At 43.1% G+C, this 21,729-nt stretch overlaps 1 protein-coding gene across 3 annotated transcripts in view; it reads right to left on the bottom strand.

The window, feature by feature from the left end:
* The window catches only part of ARHGAP44 (Rho GTPase activating protein 44), a 180,879-nt gene extending 162,080 nt beyond the window's left edge, over window positions 1-18,799 (bottom strand). For all 3 annotated transcript variants that reach the window (XM_053672692.1, XM_053672690.1, XM_053672691.1), the window contains exon 1: window positions 18,402-18,799. In XM_053672692.1, the coding sequence (XP_053528667.1) occupies window positions 18,402-18,454 (53 nt within the window). In that variant the 5' untranslated portion in view covers window positions 18,455-18,799. The remainder of the gene's footprint in view (window positions 1-18,401) is intronic.
* Window positions 18,800-21,729: the final 2,930 nt, after the last annotated feature.

Consider the following 21,729-nt stretch of genomic DNA (forward strand, 5'->3'; position numbering starts at 1 on the left):
GGATGCAAATTCAGAGCTTCCCATAACTTCCTGGGGTTCAATAATCCATTAGGACAACTCATAGAACTCAATGAAAGCATTACACTTATGACTATAGTTTTATGTATGTGGATAAAGGTTTTAACTTAGGAACAACCAAATGACAGATGCACAGGTCAAGGTCTGGGGTGGGGAGGGGAGAGGTGCCAAGCTTCTATAAGTTCTCTTCATGAAATCCAGGTGCCTTTCCAAACAAAGGAACATTACTGAACTTTGGTGTCTGGAGTTCTCACACAGGGATTCATTATGCAAATATAACGAATTAAGTCACTGGCCATCACTGGACTCTACCTCTATCTCCCCTGCCCCCTATGGATTTTGGGCTGGGCCAAAGTTCTAACTCTTTAATCATGTGATTGGTCTTTCTGGTGACCAGCTCCCATCATAAAGGTATTTAGGGGCTCTCCAGTAGTCACCTCATTAGCATAAGATAATATGACTATCGCTCAAGAAATTTAAAAAATTTTGAAGCTTTGTGCCAGACACTGAGGACAAGGGGAAATGTTCTTTATTATACCACAGGAAGAAACAGATTCTTCCCTGGAGCCTTCAGAGAGAACATGGCCCTGCCCACACCTTCATTTTGAACTTCTAGCCTCTAGAACTGTGAGAAAATAGTTTCATGTGGTTTCAAGCCCCCCAGTTTGTGATACTTGTTAGAGACTTGGTAGGAAACTGAGTGGATGGAGCAAGACCTTCCCCTCTGGGTAATACTATGGTTAAATGGAAGCCTCAGTGTATTCCCTTTGTTTCCACATAATCCAGTATTTCCTAACACTCCCTCTGGCCATCTTTGGCCCTCCTCACTTCTCAGCACACTCCAGTGCTTCACCAACTGTGGAGGAGCTCCAACCCCATGACCTCCTAGGCTACTCCCTCAGCTCTAGAACCTGATCCCAGGTGCCTGCTGGACTTCCCCCGCCTCCTCCCTGGCACTTCTCACAGGCTTTTTCTTGGCCAAGAGAAGTCCATTCAGGTGTGACTGTCCAGCCATGGTTGTTGCAAACCCAAACTTCAACAGTAACTTTACCTGCGACTGCTCCCTCAAGTTTCATCAAGGTCCCCTGATTCAACATCTGAAATATCTCTGGGACCTCTCCATGTCTTTCCTTCTCAGCTACAGATCTGATCTGGATACCCATCATCTCCCTTGGCATACCTCGCTGGTCTCCTAGTCAACAGCATCATCTCCTAAGCAGTCTCTCTACACCAGGCTTGCTCCCTGCCATTTGTTTCTCCAATATGCATCCAAAGTTACAAATCTGAAACCCCAATTTGATCTTGCTAACTCCCATTTAAAATAGTAACAGCAGCATCTTACACTTACTGAGGGTTTGTTCTGTCCCAGAAACATTTTAAGTACTTTATGTGTATTAATTTATTTTTAAAAAATCACAGGATAAAAAAATATCTCCATTGTGCAAATAAGACAATGGAGGCTTACAAAACCTAAGTGATTTTGCAATTCATAAGTGATAAAAGCAAGACAATGAACCTATGGGAATCTGACATTAGAACCCATGCTCATAACCCCAAAACTATGAGGAGAGGTCAATAACCTGTCATTGGTCTGTCATTGGTCCTTGGATAAAATCCAAATCTACTGAATCATGTCTTATAAACAAGTTGAGAACATGATGGGCCCAGGTTTCCACCTGCTATCCCTGGCACTATTAATTATGTGATCATTCTCTGAAGTGTCCTATTTGGACAATAAATTAGATGGTCATCCTATTTATAATCCCCATGCCTACTCCCTGTAACAATCCAAACATGGAGAACTTATTGTACATCCTTGAAGGAACCACGCTCTACATTCCTTGGCATTCACACACATCACCCATTTCCCTTCGCCTGCTGACAAGGCCTCACCCTCAGGGCTCAGCTTATAGGACTTCCTCCTAAACTCAGCTACATTCTCAGGGGTCCAAGGGACCACACTTTGTTACCATGACTCGTTTAGTTGCTTTCTTACTCACACATTTCTGACAGAGGACTTAATGCACGGCAGGGGTAGTGGACACCAGACTCCCCTTCAGGAATCAAATACCTTCTCCTGAGCTGTAGGGGATGTAGGCAGAGAACCGCCCTCAGCTATCTACCATTTGGCTGAAGGTCAAGCCATGTCTCGGGAGAAGCATGATTCCAACAACTGACCAAGGCAGTGGTATAAAGGCTCTGTCCCTTCTCCCCAATTCAGGACCACTCTGAAGAGACACACGAGGTCCAGAACCCAACATGGAATCAGCTGAGGCTTCCACTGTGACACCCTAGCTTACTCTCTCCCTTTGCCTAGACCCTCTTCCTTCCGCTTCCTTCCACTCCCTTCCACAGGTGCTGATGCTAACAGTGCTCCATGATGAATGCATTCTGCATGGTATGCTCATGACCTACTTCCCAGGACCTACATATCTACTGATCACCTACCCTGTGACAGTAGGTGATCAGTAGAGATGTGTTTAATGAATAGCTTCTTTGCTCAATAAGTTGTCCTCACTTACACATACCTCTTAGCATCTATAACTATTCAATGGCATAGGCGTGGCTTCCTAATAGAGGCTCATACTTTTGAATTAAAGACAACTTACTAAGGACTAACTTTAAAGCAGTGTCATATTTTTGCTAGTATAGTAAAATCTGGAAGCTCATGAAGGAATTATTACAAGCCTACAGCTAAAATATTTAGCATGAGAAACCTCAATGTAGTGACAAAAAAAGTCTATTCTGATCCGTATTGCAGCAGCATATTCAGCCTCAGCTCCTTACCCACAGTAGGTTCCTCCTGCCATCTTGCAAAGCACCATGGACAATGCAGACGGGAGGCAGAAAGGTCAGCCTGGCCCCTGCAAACACACACAGACCCCAGACTAGTGAAAAAACTGAAACAACAGCCATAAGAAATCAAAGCAGGATGAACTAAGTGACAAAGAGAACAGCAGTTCTGAAAATGCACAAGGGAGCACTAGGAGGACAGACAGAAAGCGGTGGCATCTCACTGACCCTGACAATGAATTTGACAAAAAGTTCTTGAGTCCCTTCTCTATTCCAGACACTGTGCTGGGATCTATAGGCTACAAGATGACAAGACTAGGTGAGACAGAGGTGCACAGAACTAGAATGCAATTCACTGAGGATTTCTGAACACTTTATTTATTTTTAGACAGAAGGGAAGGGAGGGAGAAAGAGGAGAGAAACATCAATGTGTGGTTGCCTCTCACATGCCTCCTACCGGGACCTGGCCCACAACCCAGGCATGTACCATGACAGGGAATTGAACTGGCAACCCTTTGGTTCACAGGCCAACACCCCATCCACTGGGCCACACCAGCCAGGGCCAGTTCACTGACTTTTATACATCTATGAGTTTTATTCATAGAACCAGTGCTCTAGAATACAGAAGACTTATTCTGATAAATAAATAGAAAGGAGAGGCAGCAGTTTGATCAAAGGAGAAAACTTTGCCAAAGTAATATTTGAACTTCGTTGATTGACATTTTCAATGACACATTCTACAAACTCTAGTTTGAGGATTAGGTAACCCATGAAAAGTGGTCTCCACACTCAGATCACTGGGTTCAGCCAAGTTACAGTGGACACTGTTGAATGTCAGAATGCTTTCCTTCTTCCTCCTTCTGACCAGAACTTGGATTTTGTCCAGGTATCCATCACTCCTCCACAAACATCTCCTGATTTAGAGGGGCATTCTCCACCTGCCCTCATGAGAACTCTGGACGGCTCTTAGCTGGTCACCATGATCCTACCTCCTCTGCCAGTGACTGGGTCAAAGGTGCAGGCATAGCTTACTCACCCCACAACGTCCCTTCCTTCGAACTCACATTAATGGTAAATGGTAAACACGTGAAATAAATTGCCTTAAACTAGAGGAAAGGACTCTGATCTTATGATTGGGACCATTTGAGCTGCCATCATGGCATACCTAGTATGTATGTAGGTGGCTTATACAAAACAGAAGTTTATTTCTCACAGTCCCAGAGCCTGGGGAGTCCAAGATCAAGGCACTGGCCATTCTGGCAAGGGCCCACTTTCTGGTTCATGCTGGCACCTTTTTGCTGTGTCCTCACATGGCAGAAAGGGCAAGGGAGATATCTAGGGCCACTTTTATCAGGCTCTAATCCCATACATGATGTCCCTGCCCTCACGACCTGGTGGTTTCCCAAAGGTCCCACCTCCTAGTCCCATCCCCGTGGGGATTAGAGTTTCAACATGAGAATTTTCAAGGGACACAAACATTCAGACCACAGCACCTTCTTCGGATTAAAAACATGGATGCAAATTACCTCAGCTGCCTCTGGCAGCTGTATTTTGACCACGAAAAAAACCAGTCTGAGGAAAAAGCCAACACAGATGAAGGCAAAGCAAACTGGAAAGATCACAAGGCACTTGCACTCACCCTGCCTTGGGGTGACCTGTTGTCTGAAATAGTTTCTTTGTTGTTTAAGCCACTCTGAATTGATATCACTTATGATAATTAAGAGCATTCTCAGTGATACAAACGATCAACAGCTTTCTTTCCTGCAGAATCTCTTAGAGCCTTAACTACAGGTTGTAAATTTCTAAGAAGAATCTACAGTGTGCTGCATTTCCAAATCCAAGGATATTTTCCCCACAGAACAAAACTTGATCAAGAAAATGACATTGTTCTTTCCATAGATTCAAAAACATAGTCTAGCCTGGGTTGTAGAAAATCAGAGAAGAGATTCAAGGTAATTAACAGCCAAGAGTAGAGAAAGACTGTAAGTAAAAATAAGAAATGAAAAAGAACACGTAGATTAAACACAATTCAGAGACATTCTTGTAGTAACTGACTGGACTTGGAGGACTGAGAAATGACTTCTCTGAATACCAGGAAATGTTCCCTCTATCACTGCTAAGTTCAAAGATCCCTGGCAAACTGATCAACACAGGGTCTTTGATGCTATTGATTGGAGTCTGGTCAGCACCTGGGAATGCTGACAAGCCACCATCCCTTTCTCATCCTTTGGGCAAAAGCCCCTGACTTTCCTGTTGGGAACTGTTTCTCCCCATTGCAGTCTCTGTGGCCTGGCAATTCAGAGAACCTTCTGCTCTCCCACTGTCCCAAAGGGACAGTTGGGTTACATGAGCCAAACTAAACCAATCAGACTCTCTTTAGTGGCAGAATCCCCAAAGCAAGCCAATGACAGAAAACAGTTGGGAAGCAAGCCCCCTGAAGAGGTTGCCCTGTTGCCCTGCGGCAGGGGCCACTGCCTGGTCACCTGGCTAACTTTGTAAGCCAGCCCCATCCCCAATTCTCTGTTTCCCCTCTGATTAGCCAGAGTCTAGGCCTGCTGCTGCCCCAGAGAACCCTGTTTGGTTGCAGGAACCACTAGTCTCACTTCCAACCCATGAAGACCAAGTTTCAAAATGTTATGACTTTAAAATTAGCAACCCTACAAGGTTATCAGCATATCATTTCCTAACAGCAGACTATTTACTGTATAAAATGAGATCTGACATCATGTTCTTCCCAAAGTGTAAAGATGTCTCCCATGTTTGAAACTGAGAATTTCAAACTCATTTTTATTTAGACGTTTCAGGGCCCCAAACTTAAAACACCATTATATGAAATTCCAGCTAGATTTTATAGTCTATATAAAACTTCCTATAGCCCCTTTGCTTTGAGTCCTGGGACAGTTTCTTGTTTGTTTGTTTGTTTGTTTAATATAATACATTTTCATTTCAAATAATTTGAAAGTGGTTAAAAAGTAGAAGCAGCAAGAATTCATATTACTCATAGTCCTACCCAGAGATAAACACCACATGCTGAACCTTCCAGTCTTCCCTGATTTCCTTCCAGAGTCTTTTCTGTGCATTTTAAAAAAATATTGCACGATCTCAGCTCCGTGTGCACTTCTGTATCCTGTTTCCTTATCTTAAACATTTCTCACAAGCTCTTAAATTTTTTGAATATTATGAAACACTAAGATCATTACCACTGTGTAGATGTGCCAGAACATACTTAATCATTCCACTAATGTTAGACACAGTTTTCTACCTTTCCCCTACTGTAGACTCATTAAAGGGTACTGATGCACAGCATCAGTATCAGAGCCAGCAGATCTGGGAGCCTATCTCAGCTGCCTCCTTCACCAACCAGCCCTGCCACCAGCAGCAACTACACTCTCACCTGCTCTGAGACTCATGCAGAAAATGGGGGATGGATCGGGACCACCTCCTAGATTTGCTGTGAGGATTAAACCTGTAAACTGCTGCACAAGTAAGTGTCTGTCAATGGACACACTTAACAATGAGCAGCACTGAAACCAAGGCGAGTGTACACACAGGTCTGCAATCACAAAGGTGCACTAAGGAGACAGAGCTCAGAGCTCTGTATTTTCATATTCTGTATTTTTTTAAGGTCTCTGTTTGATTAATGTGTTATGTAGGAGTCAGTAGGGGCTTTTGCAGATTTAGAAATTGCTATCTTTGCACACACAGCGTGGAGCTATAAAACACCGTCAGAAGACACTCTTACCCTTTCTGGAGAAACTGCAATGAGGAAACAAAGTGGAGAACTTTCTATTGGCAGAAATTTCATTGTACACTCTCTTCAGTCAAGGCTACATACAAGATACTTGATTAACTTAAATAAATGTGATATCTGTATTTTTATGCAAGTCAAGAGCAGTTAATTAGCATCTTAAAACTGCCTAAACCAAAGTAACTTAAGGGATCCCAAGGCTGCAGAGACCCAGAGAGCATCTGCCTGGGCTTGACCTTGACCTGCACAGGCCCAGCGCCAATCTGACTCTGCCTGTCTTGGTCTGCTACTTCTACAGCCCCATTGCCCATCTGTAAAATGTGCCCATAAGTAGCCCCCAATTCACTCCGATGTTGCAATGAGTCAATGAAAATACCCATAAGTACACAACCCAGTGCTTGAGTACAAGTGACACAGCTGTGGCTTTTGTGGCTGTCCTCTCTCTGGGTTCAGGAAGGGACTGCCTTTCCCTGCCCCACAGGGGATTTGCTTCAGCCAATGAAATGTGACTAGAAGTGCAGGTGTCGCTTGGAGGAAACCTTAGGAGCCAGCATCTGGTTTACGACATCCTTACCTACTACGTGTGAAACACATACATGTGGACCTCTGAAGGGCTACTACCAACCTCCTTGGTCAGCACTGTAAGCCATGGGGATGTTAAGGGTTTTTGTAACTGCAGAACGACCTAGACCCTTCTAAGTAATGTATTAACTATTCATCAAAATGGATTTTAAATGAGTGGAACCATTAGTGCTACTGATATCTCTAGATGTTTTGTGTTTGTGACTAAACATAGAAAAACTGGGTTTGATCTAAGAAAACAGGATAGATAGGTATCAATTTCAAGTTATAAGTATCAGGAACTTAAGAATGTAAATAAGGTTGAAGCAAATGCCTCATGTCAAAGATACTTTCAATTGCAAAGGAAAGTGATAATAATCATAATTTACTGAGTGCTTATTATTTCCCAGGGGTTATGCTAAAGATATTTTACTGTCTTATTTAACCCTGCCAATAATCCCATTGAGTAGGTGTCATTCCAGTGTGGTAGGATGAGAACTCTTCTCCTCATTACTCCGCTCCTCACTGTGGGAAGGGTTTATTTAAAAATGCATGTGTGTGTGTGTGTGTGTGTGTGTGTATTTATATACACACAAAGCACTAATTAGTATGTACATATATATTAATTAGTATGTATGTGTATCTCTCTCTCTCTTTATATATATACCAATTCTGAAGTGGATATAAACAAGAGAAAAGTGTTAACCTAAAGATGACCCCCTCTGAGGGATCTCTGAGAACCTACAGCCACCCTCTCACGGAGACAAAGAATGACCTTCTCACAGCTGCACAGTGAAGGGTAGGGCAGAGCAGAGGAGACTGCAGTGAGCAGGAGCTCAGGGAGGATTTCCAAGATAGGCAGTGGGGCATGAGAAAGGTAGCATTCCTGGGTAGTCAAATGTGGTGCAGGCTCCCCATCCCCATCTTTAGCCATATCCAGGGGAGCCTTGTGACCAGTTCTAGCCAATGAAATATGAACAGAGGTGACACTTGTAAATTCCAGCCCCAGGCATTTAAGAGCTAATAGGCCATCTCTACATTCTCTCTTCACCTTTTGCAGTGACTGAAGCCACATACTAAGACTGGGCAAGGGGGTGGAGGGTGGATGCAGACTGAATCCTTGAATCACACATGAACTAGAGCTGTCTTTGGGAGACGCCCAACTTTCATCACACTCCACGCAAGCTTAAAATGAACTTCTGACTTCCGCCAAGATGGAGGCGTAGGTAGAGACGCTGTGCCTTCTCGCACAACCAAGTTTAAAGACAACAAAGTTTTAGTAAAACAAATACGCAGCCATAACACAGAAAATTAAACTACAGAAGTCCGACAACAAGGTCCCCTTCAGCTAGACCAGTAAGAGGGGCGTAGCCAGTGGCTGGTGCTGGAGCGGGGTTGTGCAGGAAAACTCAGCCAGACCAACCCAGGCTCGCAGTCAGCGGCTGGCAAATCCTCAGGTGTGGGGTTGTGACAGGCGGAGCCAGTGAGGGCGCAAGGCAGCAGGCTGACTGCAGTCACACATTCACGCGCAGATAAGCCAGTGAAGGGGCAGTGAGACAGACCGTGCAGGCCCCCGGAGAGAAGCAGCAGAGGGGACCGCTATTGCCCTATTCTGACCCTGCCCCCACATACAGCGTCACAACCCAGTGACCTGGGTGGCCCCGCCCTGGTGAACAACTAAGGCTCCGCTCCTCCTACGTAATGGGCATGAACAGACCAAAAATGGCTCAAGAAGAACTCAAAGTCACAGAGCCCATAACTCTAAGCAACGAAGAAATAATCAAACTTTCAGATGCACAGTTCAAAACACCGGTGATCAGGATGCTCACAGAACTAGCTGATTTTAGTCACAAATTAGAGGAACAAATAAAGGCTAAACTAATTGAAATGAATGGAAAGTCACAGGAAACCAATAGTGATGGAAAGGAAAGTGGGATGCAATATCAAGGGAGTGGACCAGAAGGAAGAAAAAAAATGACCAAACAGAAAAATATGAAGAAACAATAACTCAAAAAAATGAGGAGAGGCTTAGGAACTTCCAGGACATCTTTAAATGTTCCAACATCCGAATTATAGGGGTACCAGAAGGGGAAGAACAGCCATGAGTGGAAAGCTTATTTGAACAAATAATAAAGAAGAATTTCCCCCAAGCTGGCAAAGGAAATAGATTTCAGGAAATCCAGGAAGCTCAGAGAGTCCCAAAGAAGTTGGACCCAAGAAGGAACACACCAAGGCACATCATCATTACACTAGCCAAGATTAAAATGAAGGAGAGAATTCTAGAAGCAGCAAGAGATAAGGGGACTGTCACCTACAAAGGAGTTCCCATCAGAATGTCAGCGGATTTCTCAAAAGAGACCTTACAGGCAAGAAGGGGCTGGAAAGAAGTATTCCAAGTCATGAAAGGCAAGGACCTACATCCAAGATTGCTCTATCCAGCAAAGCTTTCATTTAGAATGGGAGGGCGGATAAAGTGCTTCTCAGATAAGGTCAAGTTAAAGGAGTTCCTCATCACCAAGCCCTTATTATATGAAATGTTAAAGACACTTATCTAAGAAAAAGAAGATAAAAAAGATGAACAGTGAAAGAACAGCAAACTCACAGTTATGAACAACTACACCTAAAACAAAAGCAAACTAAGAGGACAGCTAGATCAGGAGCAGAGACATAGAAATGAAGATCACATGGAGGGTTAGCAACAGGGAAGCGGGAGGAGGAGAAGGTACAAAAAATAAGAAGCATAGATGGTAGGTAGAAAATAGATAGGGGGGAGGGCAAGAATAGTATAGGAAATATAGAATCTAAAGAACTTGGGACACGTGGTCATAAACTAAAGGGGGGGAATGGTGGGGGAGGGGGTGTGCAGGGTGGAGGGGAATGAAGGGGGAAATAGAACAACTATAATGGCATAATCAATAAAATTTAAAAAAATGAACTTTTGTGTTAAACCACCGAGGTTCTGGAGCTCATGTGTTACCATAGCAGAGACTAACCTGTCCTGACTAATAAAACATGGGAGAGTAAAGACTAGAAAAAGAATAAAATGAGTCCAAAGAAATGAGGAGGAATTAACTTTCAATTAAAATTTTAAGAGGCAGTATTATTTTGCCTTAGTTGAATGTAAACTACAATGGTAAATTAATAAAGAGACAGATAATCCCAATAGCCATTAAAAGTTTTTAAAGCAGAATTTACTACGAGTAGAACTGATTAGAAAGAACTTTTGAAAAAACAGATTAAACCTAAACCTAAGAGCTGATTCCACAGAACATGGTGAAGAAGACAGTCTGGCAAAGCTCGTCACGGTGCAAGAGAAAGAAATGCCCAGTAAAATGGTACAGGAGCTACAACTACACACTCAAATAGATTGTATTAAACTTTAACATCATAATAAAATAGATAATTTTCTATATAACATGTTATTTAAATGACTCTGGAAAAGAGAAAGCATAAATAATTTAGTAACCATTAAGAAATTGGGAAAACAATCAAAACCGCCTCCAAAAAAAGTCCTGGAAAAGTTGTTTCCAACCTTCAAAGAACTATTAATTCTTTATCTCATCATTATATAGAAAAAGTATGAAGTGGACAATTCATTTTACACTGTTGTCAAAATCTGACAAGTATAGCAAAAGGAAAATAAATATTTTTCATGAATACTAAATGATCCTCTCATTTATGAACACTAAATACAAATCCTAAATAAAACACCAATAAATTAAATCTAACAGAATATTTAAAAATTAACAAACCATATTCAAGCAAGATTGACCTCAGGAAAACGAGGAGAGCTCAACATTAGCAAATCATTAAAGTTCAAGGATCTAGCACGCCAGCTCCTCATCTATAGGAACTCTGTTGATGTAGCCTCAGCACAGAAAACACTGCCTAGAACACAGTAAATGCTCAATACATATTTATGACATAATTACTGAGTGAATGTATTAATAAATAAAGGAGGAAATACATATGATTATCTTTAAAGACCATAATAATATAATCAAATTTTATTTGGCATCAAAGAAAAACTTAAAGTAAAATAATAAAATTATGCAATATGTAACATGATTAAAAAAACAAAATCTCTCACCCTGGCCAGGTGCCCACTTGGTTGGAGCATTGTCCCATAAACTGAAAGGTCATAGGTTCAATTCCCAGTCACAGCACATACCTAGGTTGCCAGTTTGGTCCCAATCAGGGGCATGTATGAGAGGCAAACAGTTGATGTTTCTCTCTTACATCAATCTTTCTCTTTTCTCTCCCTCCCTCTCTCCTTCCCATCCCCTCTCTCTCTCAAAAAAAAAAAAAATCAATAAACATGTCCTTGGTTGAGGATTAAAAACAAAAAAATCTCTCAAATAAATTATCATGCATTTCCATGGAGGATAATAAGAAGATATGAATGCCCACATATTGTCACATATTTCAACTGTCCTACAAGTCCTAGACAATGCAATTAGGGAAGAAAATAAAATAAATACAAAATACTGGAGAGAAAGAAGCAAAATTATTGTTTGCAGAAAATGTGATTATCTACCTAAAAAAACCAATAGACTCAACTTTTTTAAAAGTACTTAAACATGACTGGTGTGGCACAGTTGGCCGGAGCATCGTTTATAAACTGAAAGTTTGAAGGTCTGGTCCCCAGTCAGGGTATGTACGAGAGGCAACCAATGAATGTTTCTCACATGGGTGTTTCTCTCCCTGTCTTTCTCCCTTCCTTCCTCAGTCTCTAAAAAATAAAAAATCATGTCCTCAGATTAAGATAAAAAAATTGCTAAGAACAAAAACAAAATTACACAGGACCTAAAAGGACACAAACTATTTCATAGGATAATAAACAGACTTGAGTAAACATACCCTATTGCTAGAGAGAAAGAATTCTCACTATACTCAATGTTGTAAAAGTGTCCATTTTCTCCATCTTAATATATATACATTTTTTTAAATACTGAGGAAGAATAAACAAATGGGAATAGGCAAGAAAATACAATCAGCTCTCATTGATAAGGGAACAATGTATAGATTAGCTATGGGTTAGGCACGACAAGATCCTCAGGCAATTTTGGTGAGTTCTAACTACCACATGAAGGAGCTACCCTGGGTGAAACAGGGATGAGGGGCCCTGGCTGGCTGCATTGCTCCTCCCACCCCAACAAAGCATCCACTGCAGCTCACCTGGGCAGCTGAGCCCACCTCAAATTCCTGCTACAACGGACAGATGTGTCAGGGGAACAAACCAGAAAGCCCAGAAATACATACAAACAGGTGAAATTGTTTAGTACATGATAATGGTGGATATGAATTACATTATTCAATTTGATAGGAGGGTGCTTAATTTTTTTAAAAACCATAAATGTGACATCTAATTCATATGGTACATCAAAATTAATAACTGATGCATTAAAGATCTGATGGTAAAATGAAATGATATAAATGGTAATGAAACTATATAAATCTTTATGTAATCTCAGGCTGAGAACAGTGTTCCCAAGTATAACATTTAAGCACAAACAATAAAGTGATAGACTAGAGATCACAAAATATTATAAAATTTTAAAACAAAGTACAAAAAAAATCACATGGAACTATATGTGGCATATGACAAAACACATCCATATATGCTTATTAAAAATTACCTAAAACTCATTAAGAAAACAGAAACGTGACTTTAAGAAAAGTGAGGCAAAGACATGCCAGCAATTCAGAAAAGGAAACAAATGTCCAGTAAACATTAAAAATGCTCAACTACACTAGAAATTAAAAGAGGAGAAAGGAGAGATTTTTGTTTTCATTCATGAAATTAACAAAGTTGTAATATTAGTTGCTGTCAGGGTTGGGAGAAGAACTGACAATTCTACTGAGAATGGAAATATGTGTGTGTTCATATATACAAAATATACACTCACATGGCTGTAAAACTCACATACTCTTTGACTCAGCAATTTCACTTCTAAAGGTTCAAGACAGCAAATCAGTGATAAATATTTGCTACATGATTAGCCCGAGCAAAGCCATTGGCTATAATGGAATATTACATGGCCTGAAAATAATACTGTAGAGGTATAGTTATTGACATGGGATAATAGTTAAGATATCATTAAAGGAAAAAAGCAGACTGAAAAATAGAATACACAGTATGGCCTCTAGCTCTTTAAAAATATATAGATGTCTATTAAAAACTTAGAAGACTATATCCAAAATATGAACTGCCATCTCTACATAATGAGATTATTTGTTATCTTTTTCTTTTTGTCCACCCATAAGTTTATCACTTTTCTACAATAAACAAATATCACTTATGGAATGAAAAAGAAAGTTAAGAAAAAGTAAATTGAATTCTGTAGGAAAATAAACATTTATCCTAAAAATAAACTCCAAAGTTGGAAAACGAAAGTAAAAACATCTGCTCCCTGGGCAAAAAGGATGGTTTTAAACTGCTAGAGAGGGATGCACTTCGTGAAGGCAGTGGGGCTCCAGGTGCCAGCTCACTCAGGGGCCCTGCGCTCAGCAGGACAGCCCCACCGACCCTGCTCTCTCCCCACCTTCCGTCTGACTTACAACTGACTCAGTGCATTGCTGAAGCATAACTGTATTATTTGCTCTCATTATCAAAACAGCATTAGAAACAGCCTTTTTGGATTATTAATAAAAGGGGTATTTACTAATCTCTCTAAAAGGTACAACTATACATTAAATTACTGTTTTACTCAGTGGCTACTGATTTACTTTTTTTAGAGGAAAAAAATGGCTTTTATTACTCATCATGAAAAAATATTAATGGATACTGATAAATTTCCTTGGTGGGGGCCAAGTGGGAGGGAAGTCAGTAACTGCTATGGAAGAGAATGGCTCCCTCGCAATGACTTGCAGGTCTAGGACACCAGAATTCTGTACAAGATCCAGGTAGCCTCAGGCTGACTGCCGTGTGCAGCCCAGCAGAGGCTGATAGTAGGCGTCTGTACATAGTAAGGGGCTTAGAAAACAAGCAAAGAATATTCTTTCCAGATTTGCTAGCCTGTTCATCACTCAGTGAGTGTAGTCTGTTACCTCTCACATGTATATACCACAGCAGGTGGCAGGATACGGCTTCCATAAAACTCTAATGAAAACCTTCACTCTGAGCCTTAATAAACATCCCCAGTGGTCCTTGGGGACAGGTTTGGGCCTGCCCAGCCCTGCCAGGCTAACAGGAAGACATGGCAGGGCCTGTGTTGGTCTGACAGGGTCAGTGCACTATCAGGAACATGACAGGGGGGAAGGAAGCAGTTCAATGACTAATGTGGAATTGGTTCTGCCTTTTCCCTGATGTCGTGTAGACTCGGTCATGGCTTTAGGAGGCCTGCTGATGGGGAGGGCAGCATCTCAGGAAGAAAACCTTCAAGGAAAAGATTCTCACTGTCTGCTGTCATTTGCTTTGGCCTGAGCAAAAACGCCTGCAGCGCCGGTACTCCTAGAGGCTGCTGCATCCTCAACAGCTATCTCCAGCCCACTGGCCAATGCTTGGACCCTGTAGCTGCATCTTGCAAGCTGCAGGGCAGGAGTGAAGCTCAGCCAACTTATGTATAGGAAACCAAGCCCACTTGGTGTTGCCTGCTGCTGAGCAGTCTAGGAATAGAAAACATGCTCTGCAGACAATACTTTGTCTTCCACGCCCCAACTCATAGCCTCTAAAACCAAAAAATGCAACCCAATCAGCCCTGCTCCCCCTCCCAAACTTCCATAGCTCCTGGCCTACTGTCAGACGCATGGAATATCACCAGTTTTTACACAAGAGCATAGAACCCATTTAGAACCATCACTGGGCAATGGCTGTTGGAATCAGTGTCTACAAAGCCCTTGAAATTTAGGCCAACATTTTTGGAGGACCGAATGGGCAAGCAGAAGAAGAAAATGACAATGAACTTCATCAACTATTGGCTGAGTACTTGGTATAAGCCAGCTGCCCTTTAACCTCATAAGTGCCCTCTGGGATAGGGGCTGATGTGACCCCTGCTATGCAGGGTGAAAACAATATTCTCCTCACCCTTCGATCTCCTCAGATCGAAGTGACTATTTTACTTCCCTTTCCTCTTTCACTTAGCAGATCTTGAAATTCCAGCTCAGGGCATTCTTCCCAAAGGATGGAATAATGTGAAGGGCCAGAAAGAGAAAAGTTCAAAGGAACACCATGAGCAAAGGCTGGGGAAGCAGACCAAAGAGGAGATGAAACTTTTTCCAGTTAAATGCAATGAATCTTATAAACTCTTTTCACAATTGCTAATATCCTCTCTACTCAGATGTGAGCACTTCAAGGGAACACTCTGAACTCCACAGAGTGCATTCAAACTTGGCAATTACATTGTGAAAGTGACTGGATCCCAACTATATTCAGGAGTCAGAACCTATAACTTGTAGATGCAGGGCCAGGGGAGGAACTGAGGGCAGGAGCAGCCTTCAAGCCCACCTGTCTTCTCCAGAGAGAGAAAAAGTCTTTACTTCAAAGATACATAAGGACCAGAGTCCAGTGGCTTGCTAAAGCAACTTCATAAAATGACCTACCAATTTCACACCTAAACCCCAAACTTCCAATACTGTTGCTTCTACTGATTCAAGAAATTAAGAAGCAATGTTAAAATTACGCCTCACTATGTCCTCAATAAGATATATTAAATGCTGCCTTTTTTATTTACCCGCATGGATCCTACCAGTAAACTGTTTGAATCTTGTTTTAACACAAATTGAGCACCATCTATCTATAAGACATTGTGCTATATACAATGAGTATACAATGGTGATCAATGCATTCTAGTGGGGACAAACAGACAAGAAAATAAACAAATGAAAAATAAGAGTATTTCAAAGAGGAATGAGTGCTGGAACAAAAATGAGCAGGAGGATGGGCTAGAGAGAAAATGGGGAAGGACAGCCTTTTGAAGGCCTTTGAGCTAAGACTGGGTGATGGGGAAGAGGCGTATGGGAAGAATACATCCTCAGGGAAGTGGGGAGACAGCAAGAGTAAAGCCCCCAAATGGAAATGAGCCTGGTGTGTTTGGGGCAGGGCAGGTCATTGGGGCCCAAGCACAGTGAAGGAGGAGCAGGTGGAACAGAACGAATGTGAAAAGACAAAGAGGGGTCAACTCAAATAGGCCACTGGAGATATTTGGGACAACGAGATACCACTGGAGGCTTTTAGCCAGCAAAATAGCATGAACTGATTTTTGCTTTAAAAGGTCCCTCTGAATGGAATTGAAATGGACACACAGTAGTGATACGCCATAGTGAACGGGCCCTCACTTGACCTGGCATATGACACAACAGATGCCAACCAGTAGAGATAATTTATGCACATGTCCAGAACCCACCAGAGTCCCAATAAACAAGTGGAAGACCGGTGACCAGCTACTTGGTGACCAGCTACTTGGTGGACTTCCCAGAATGTGCTTTCAAATGAGTAAGACCACTTATTCTAAAACTCAACTTCCCCTCTCCCTTTGTCATTCCCTCTACAGATAAGGGTGAAAATAAGGTTTTATGCCCAAGGCTTGTACATCTTATCACTTCTAAACACGTCCTAAAAAGAGACAGAAGAGTTGTGTTCCAAGGCCAGGGAGGAAGCACAAACATATTCCAATTCCAGTGCTGAACTGAAACCCCAAGACCCAGAGAAACCAGCAATCCAAGTCTATACTCAAAAACCTACTGATCACTGGCTGGTCTGATGTGATGACTGATGCCAACCTGCAGGGGGACATAGAAGTCAAGACCGTAATAAAGACCAGCTCAGCTGTATCTGCTAAACCACCTATACAGCAAAACACTATTTCAGCATCTAACACATCAAAAGGCAACCCAGGCGAGGCTATATCTGTAGCAAGACCATGCCAGAAACCTGGGCTAATCTGACTCTGCTATTCACAAATTCTCCCTCATGTTAGAGCACATGTGTTTGGGAAAATGCATTCAAGTAATTTTAGACATGGTAACTTGAAAGCCATCTGGAGTCCCTGGAAGCCTAAGAAGTCACCACATACCCTGCTCTCAAATGCCCACTGTAATTAGGGCAGTATGCTTACATAGGAATTTAGTGTCCCTTATTCCCCAGGGATGTCACCACCCTCACCCTACCAGACACTAGCTCAGGCTCCACTTTCCACCCAAGAAAGGTATTTGGTTTCTTAGCAAACCTAGTGGAGAGCCCTTGAGGTGTTGAGCTTGCACTTTAATTGCACCCAAGGCTGGGTTCTCTGCTTTCAACTGGCTTTAGAACTGCACACCTGAATTCCTTTGCCATGGCAGCTACAGAAATCCCTCTCCAGGAGCAGAAGATGGATGAAAAATCCCTTTAACCCAACAATCCTGTGTTCAGATCATGTCTAGTTTTGGAAGAGACCCACCAGAATCCTTATGTAACATTCATGTATGTTGGCACCCTGCAGAGCTGCTCCTGGAGACACTGGCCCAGATGCAACCCATTTTCACTGTGGTGACAGTACAGCCTACTGTACTGTCAGCTTCCTAGGGCCTGGCTCTTTCCGACTGTAGGGACTCTGTCCTCCTCCCTTACCTGGCTGTGATCCTCTGCTTATCTCATCTTCCTGAGGAGTTGGGCCTCCCATTCTGCAGCCTCTCTCCCTCTGCTGAAAACAGTCTTAGGACTAGCTGACAGCAGCGCCATTCCACCAGCACTAGCACCAGCACCTTCCCTGCCCCCATTCCCCCCACCTCTTCGGATCCTCTCTCCACCACCTAAATGCCTTAACAAACCTAACCAGGACAGAGATCCCGAATCTTGTACAGTCATAGTCCTGAAAACAAACACGGCAGGAGGGAGGCTCAGCTCTGCCAAGCCGACCAGGCCCAACACTTGTCCTGGACCCCTGAAAAGCCCTGAACTCGGCGCAGGGGAGGAATACTTGGGGTGCGACTGCAGCTCGGTTGCCTCCAGCACAATCAGAGAAAACACCTGTTTCCAGGAAGCTTTACGAGAAAAGGGAGCAGGGAGTCCCGGGAAAAGGCAGGGAGGACGAGGTGAAGGGGCAGCTGGGGACGGAGGTAAAGGATGCGTCACACTTTGCGCTTGGCAGCAGGAGCCGGAGAGCAGCAGGCAGAGCGTGAGAAAGACTCCAGGGTCTGGGAAGTTCAGAGAGGAGGGGTCGCGCCCACGAGCGGCACGCACTTCGACGGCGCCCACCAGCAGGGAAAAAGGACAGGAGGCCCGACGGGCTCCATCACCTGCGCGTCCGGGAGAATGCAGCCTCTCAGGGGCGCACCGGCCCGCGGCTGCCAGCGGGTGACTTACCTGCCCACGGTCTGGTTGGCCAGCTGGCGCATTCGATTGAACTGCTTCTTCATCGTGGCCCCACTGCCGCGCTATCCCGCGAGCAGACGAAGAACGGAGCAGCCCGGAGCCCACCGCAGGGTTACATAGCTCCCGCGCGGAGCCTCCAGGGCGACAGCGGCGGCACAGCGGAGCCTCCGGGAGCCTCTGGCCCGAGAGCGGCTCCCTCCCGAGGGCACCACCGCCTACTCCTCCTCCCGCCTCGGAGCCTGCTGCTGCATCCTCTTCACGCACTCCCCGGCGCCTTCATAGCAAAGCCCGGGGTCCGCTTGAGCGCCGTCCAGGTCTGCTGGGCTGTCCACCCCCAGCCCCAGTCCCGCGCTGGGACCTGGGAGTCTCCAGCAGGCTGGCGGATCCTCCGCCGGGTGGTCCCCGCTGCGCCTGTGCGGGCGACGCCATGCATTCTGGGACTTGTAGTTTCACGCCTCCGCGCCCACCTTTCCAATGACCAAAGTTTGCAAGTACAGTGGGGTGCGGAGGTGGGAGAAGGCTGTGTCCCCAACAGCTTTACACTTTAAGAAAGAAACATTTTCCTGCACTAAAGAACTATGACTACAAGAGCAAAAAAAAAGTGAGCATTTGCTTTTCGCTGTATTTTAAGTGAATGTGAGGCATTGCTGTTTTGGATTCACCGGAGGATTTACACTAGAACGTACATAGCTCATGAAATTGCATAAGGCCACCTGATTAATGTTAAGGCGTGGGGTTAAGTTTGGGGCACAAGGGTTGACGAGCAGATTTTGAATCAGGCTTGGTATGCATCCCAGAAGTATGAGTCTAAATTTTTAACAAACCCAATAGGTAACCAGAAGTCAATATAGAAAGGTGTGAGAGTGGCATTGCACCTGTGGGCCAGTTTGACTGGGACAGCCTCCATGAATGGCTTAGATTCCAGCCTCAGGGCTAATCACATCTCCTGTCCACCCCAGGAGACCAGGGGCATCAGCTGTGTCAGGCCTGGAGTGTTCTATACAGCAGCATCCTATTGGTATCCATTGGCTCTTTGAAAACGGGTTGTAACTTTCTGCAGGCTCTGTCCATAGGAAAATACAGGTAACCACAATTAGGTTTTACCATTACCGAGTAAGAGCAGTATTGTTGGGTGATATGGGCTTTGGATAAAACAGACGGAAGTTCACATATTAAAATTCCAAATACCAATTGTATAACCTTAGGAAAAAATTGCATAACCTCTCTATGCCTCAGGTTTCTCACCTCTAATAGAGAAATAATACTGCTCAATAGATGGAACAGATAGAGAACTTTAAAAAAAATTACCAATAGTCAGTAACATAAATTTCTATGTAGTATATTATGTCGTATTCACTTACTACAAATGTGATTATAGTTAGCATAATAGAAAAATGCTATACCTACGACAAAATTACTAATCTGAAAAATGAAGAACTTTTTTTGAAATGGAGTATTTTGCATATGTTGATTATAGTTGCAAGATGTCCTAAATATGGCTGTAAGTCTCCTGCTGGCCAGCTGAACAAAAGATGGTTTGAGGCATGTCTTGGATGAATGAACATGAAATCTTTAATTAATTGTGAATTTAGCCTCTGCTTATTAAGTCAGGCAGTTCTAGCCAATTAATAAGTGAAGGCATTTTTTTTGCTCTTAACCAAATATAATGTCAATTTAATTTTTATACGAACAAATTATTTTCATTTTGAGATTTTTTTAAACCAAGGCATAGTATGAAGGGCACTGTGTGACTTCTAGAATTGCAGTGTCTAAAATAGTAGCCACCAATTACATGTGGCTATTGCAAATTAAATTAATTAAAGTTAAACAAAATGTAAAACTTGGTTCCTTACTCACTGTAGCCACATTTTAAGTGCTCAGTAGTCATGTATAGTCAGAGGCAGCTGAGCTGGATGGCACTAGCCCTCAAGGACTCTGGCAGACAACTCCAGTGTCATGCCAACCTCTGCCTTTACTCCCAAGATAGTTCAGTTCTCAAAGGGAAATCTCTGCCCCTCCACAAAAGACAGCCCGCTCTGCTAGAGTGTGGTCCAGTGATATTTTATGAACCAGTGGCTTATTCATGTAGTTACTGTTCTCCAATAAGCTTTTCCTTTATTCAGGAAGCAGCCAACTTTCCACCCCAGGGAAGGGATGACAGTGCAGAAAAAAGAGAGAGAGGTGTCAAGCCTTCTCTTCATCTTTCAGAGCAGGCTTCAGAAATGCATGTGAAAGAGAAGGGTTTTGAGTTTCAAGAATATGGGCTTTAAAATTTTAATAACCTATACCATAAATAGAGTTTGAAGAATATACTATGCTGCCTATTCCAGATGAAGAACCCATGGGCTGTGGGGTGTTGAAGATGAAAAGAGGCAAGTGGAATAGGAGAGAGAGAGAAAAAGTAAAGGATAAATGTGCCGATTTCATTACTGTTCATAAATCTCATGGCCTCTCCCTATGGGAAGAAATTATACTTCATCTTTCCATTTAGGTCAAGATCAATCCTGTGATTTTCTTTGGACATGAGAATGTGCACAAAAGTGCTGTATGTCACTTCCCAACAGAAGTCTTAGGAATCATTCTGTGCTCCTACCCCCTTTCTTGCTCTATTCTGATGAGCCAGGTAGAGGGCTGCTGTGGAGCAGAGGTGTAGCCATCCAGCTGCAGTGAGAAATATACCTTGTTGTTGTACTCATAAGTCAGAGGTTTGGGGCTTCTGGTTACTGCAGCATAATTGAGTCTAAGCGGACTACTACAGTGGGTATCTCTTAGAAACTGGCCTGTACCTTGTACTTGCCCATGGTCAAAACTTGGGTTAGGCAGGTTGGAGGCAAATATATATTTAGGGAGGGCAGATCTGAACACAATGGAGGGTCTTTGCACCACTTCTTCAGTGAATGCTAGGAGCAGCAAAGCCTTCCCAAACATCCTCTGCCTCCTAAGACCTAGTAGCATTAAAGATGTCTATGTGGAGTGCTTGAAGTGCCTACAGCACAGTCCTGTGGTGGCCCCAGACCTTCTTGCACTGAGCCCTATGCACTGATTGGTATGAGTGTGTACCATGAGGGTACACAAAAGTACCTGGAAGAGCTGGTTGGGAAAGATGTTGGGATCACAGAGGATGAGAATACAGCCATGGCCAAGAAATAGAATAAAAAGCCTGAATTACCCGAAATTTAGTTTCTTCAATTGGAATAATAGACTAAAATTAAAATTAAGTGCACTTGAGGGAGGAGGAGGAAAGGATGACAAATAAAATTCTATTTCTTATATACCTGACTTTGATGTAGGAGTGGATTACACTTTATACCTAAATGTT

Source organism: Artibeus jamaicensis, unplaced genomic scaffold (genome assembly GCF_021234435.1).
Source record: "Artibeus jamaicensis isolate MK-2021 breed Jamaican fruit bat unplaced genomic scaffold, CSHL_Jam_final contig_781, whole genome shotgun sequence".
NCBI lineage: Eukaryota > Metazoa > Chordata > Mammalia > Chiroptera > Phyllostomidae > Artibeus > Artibeus jamaicensis.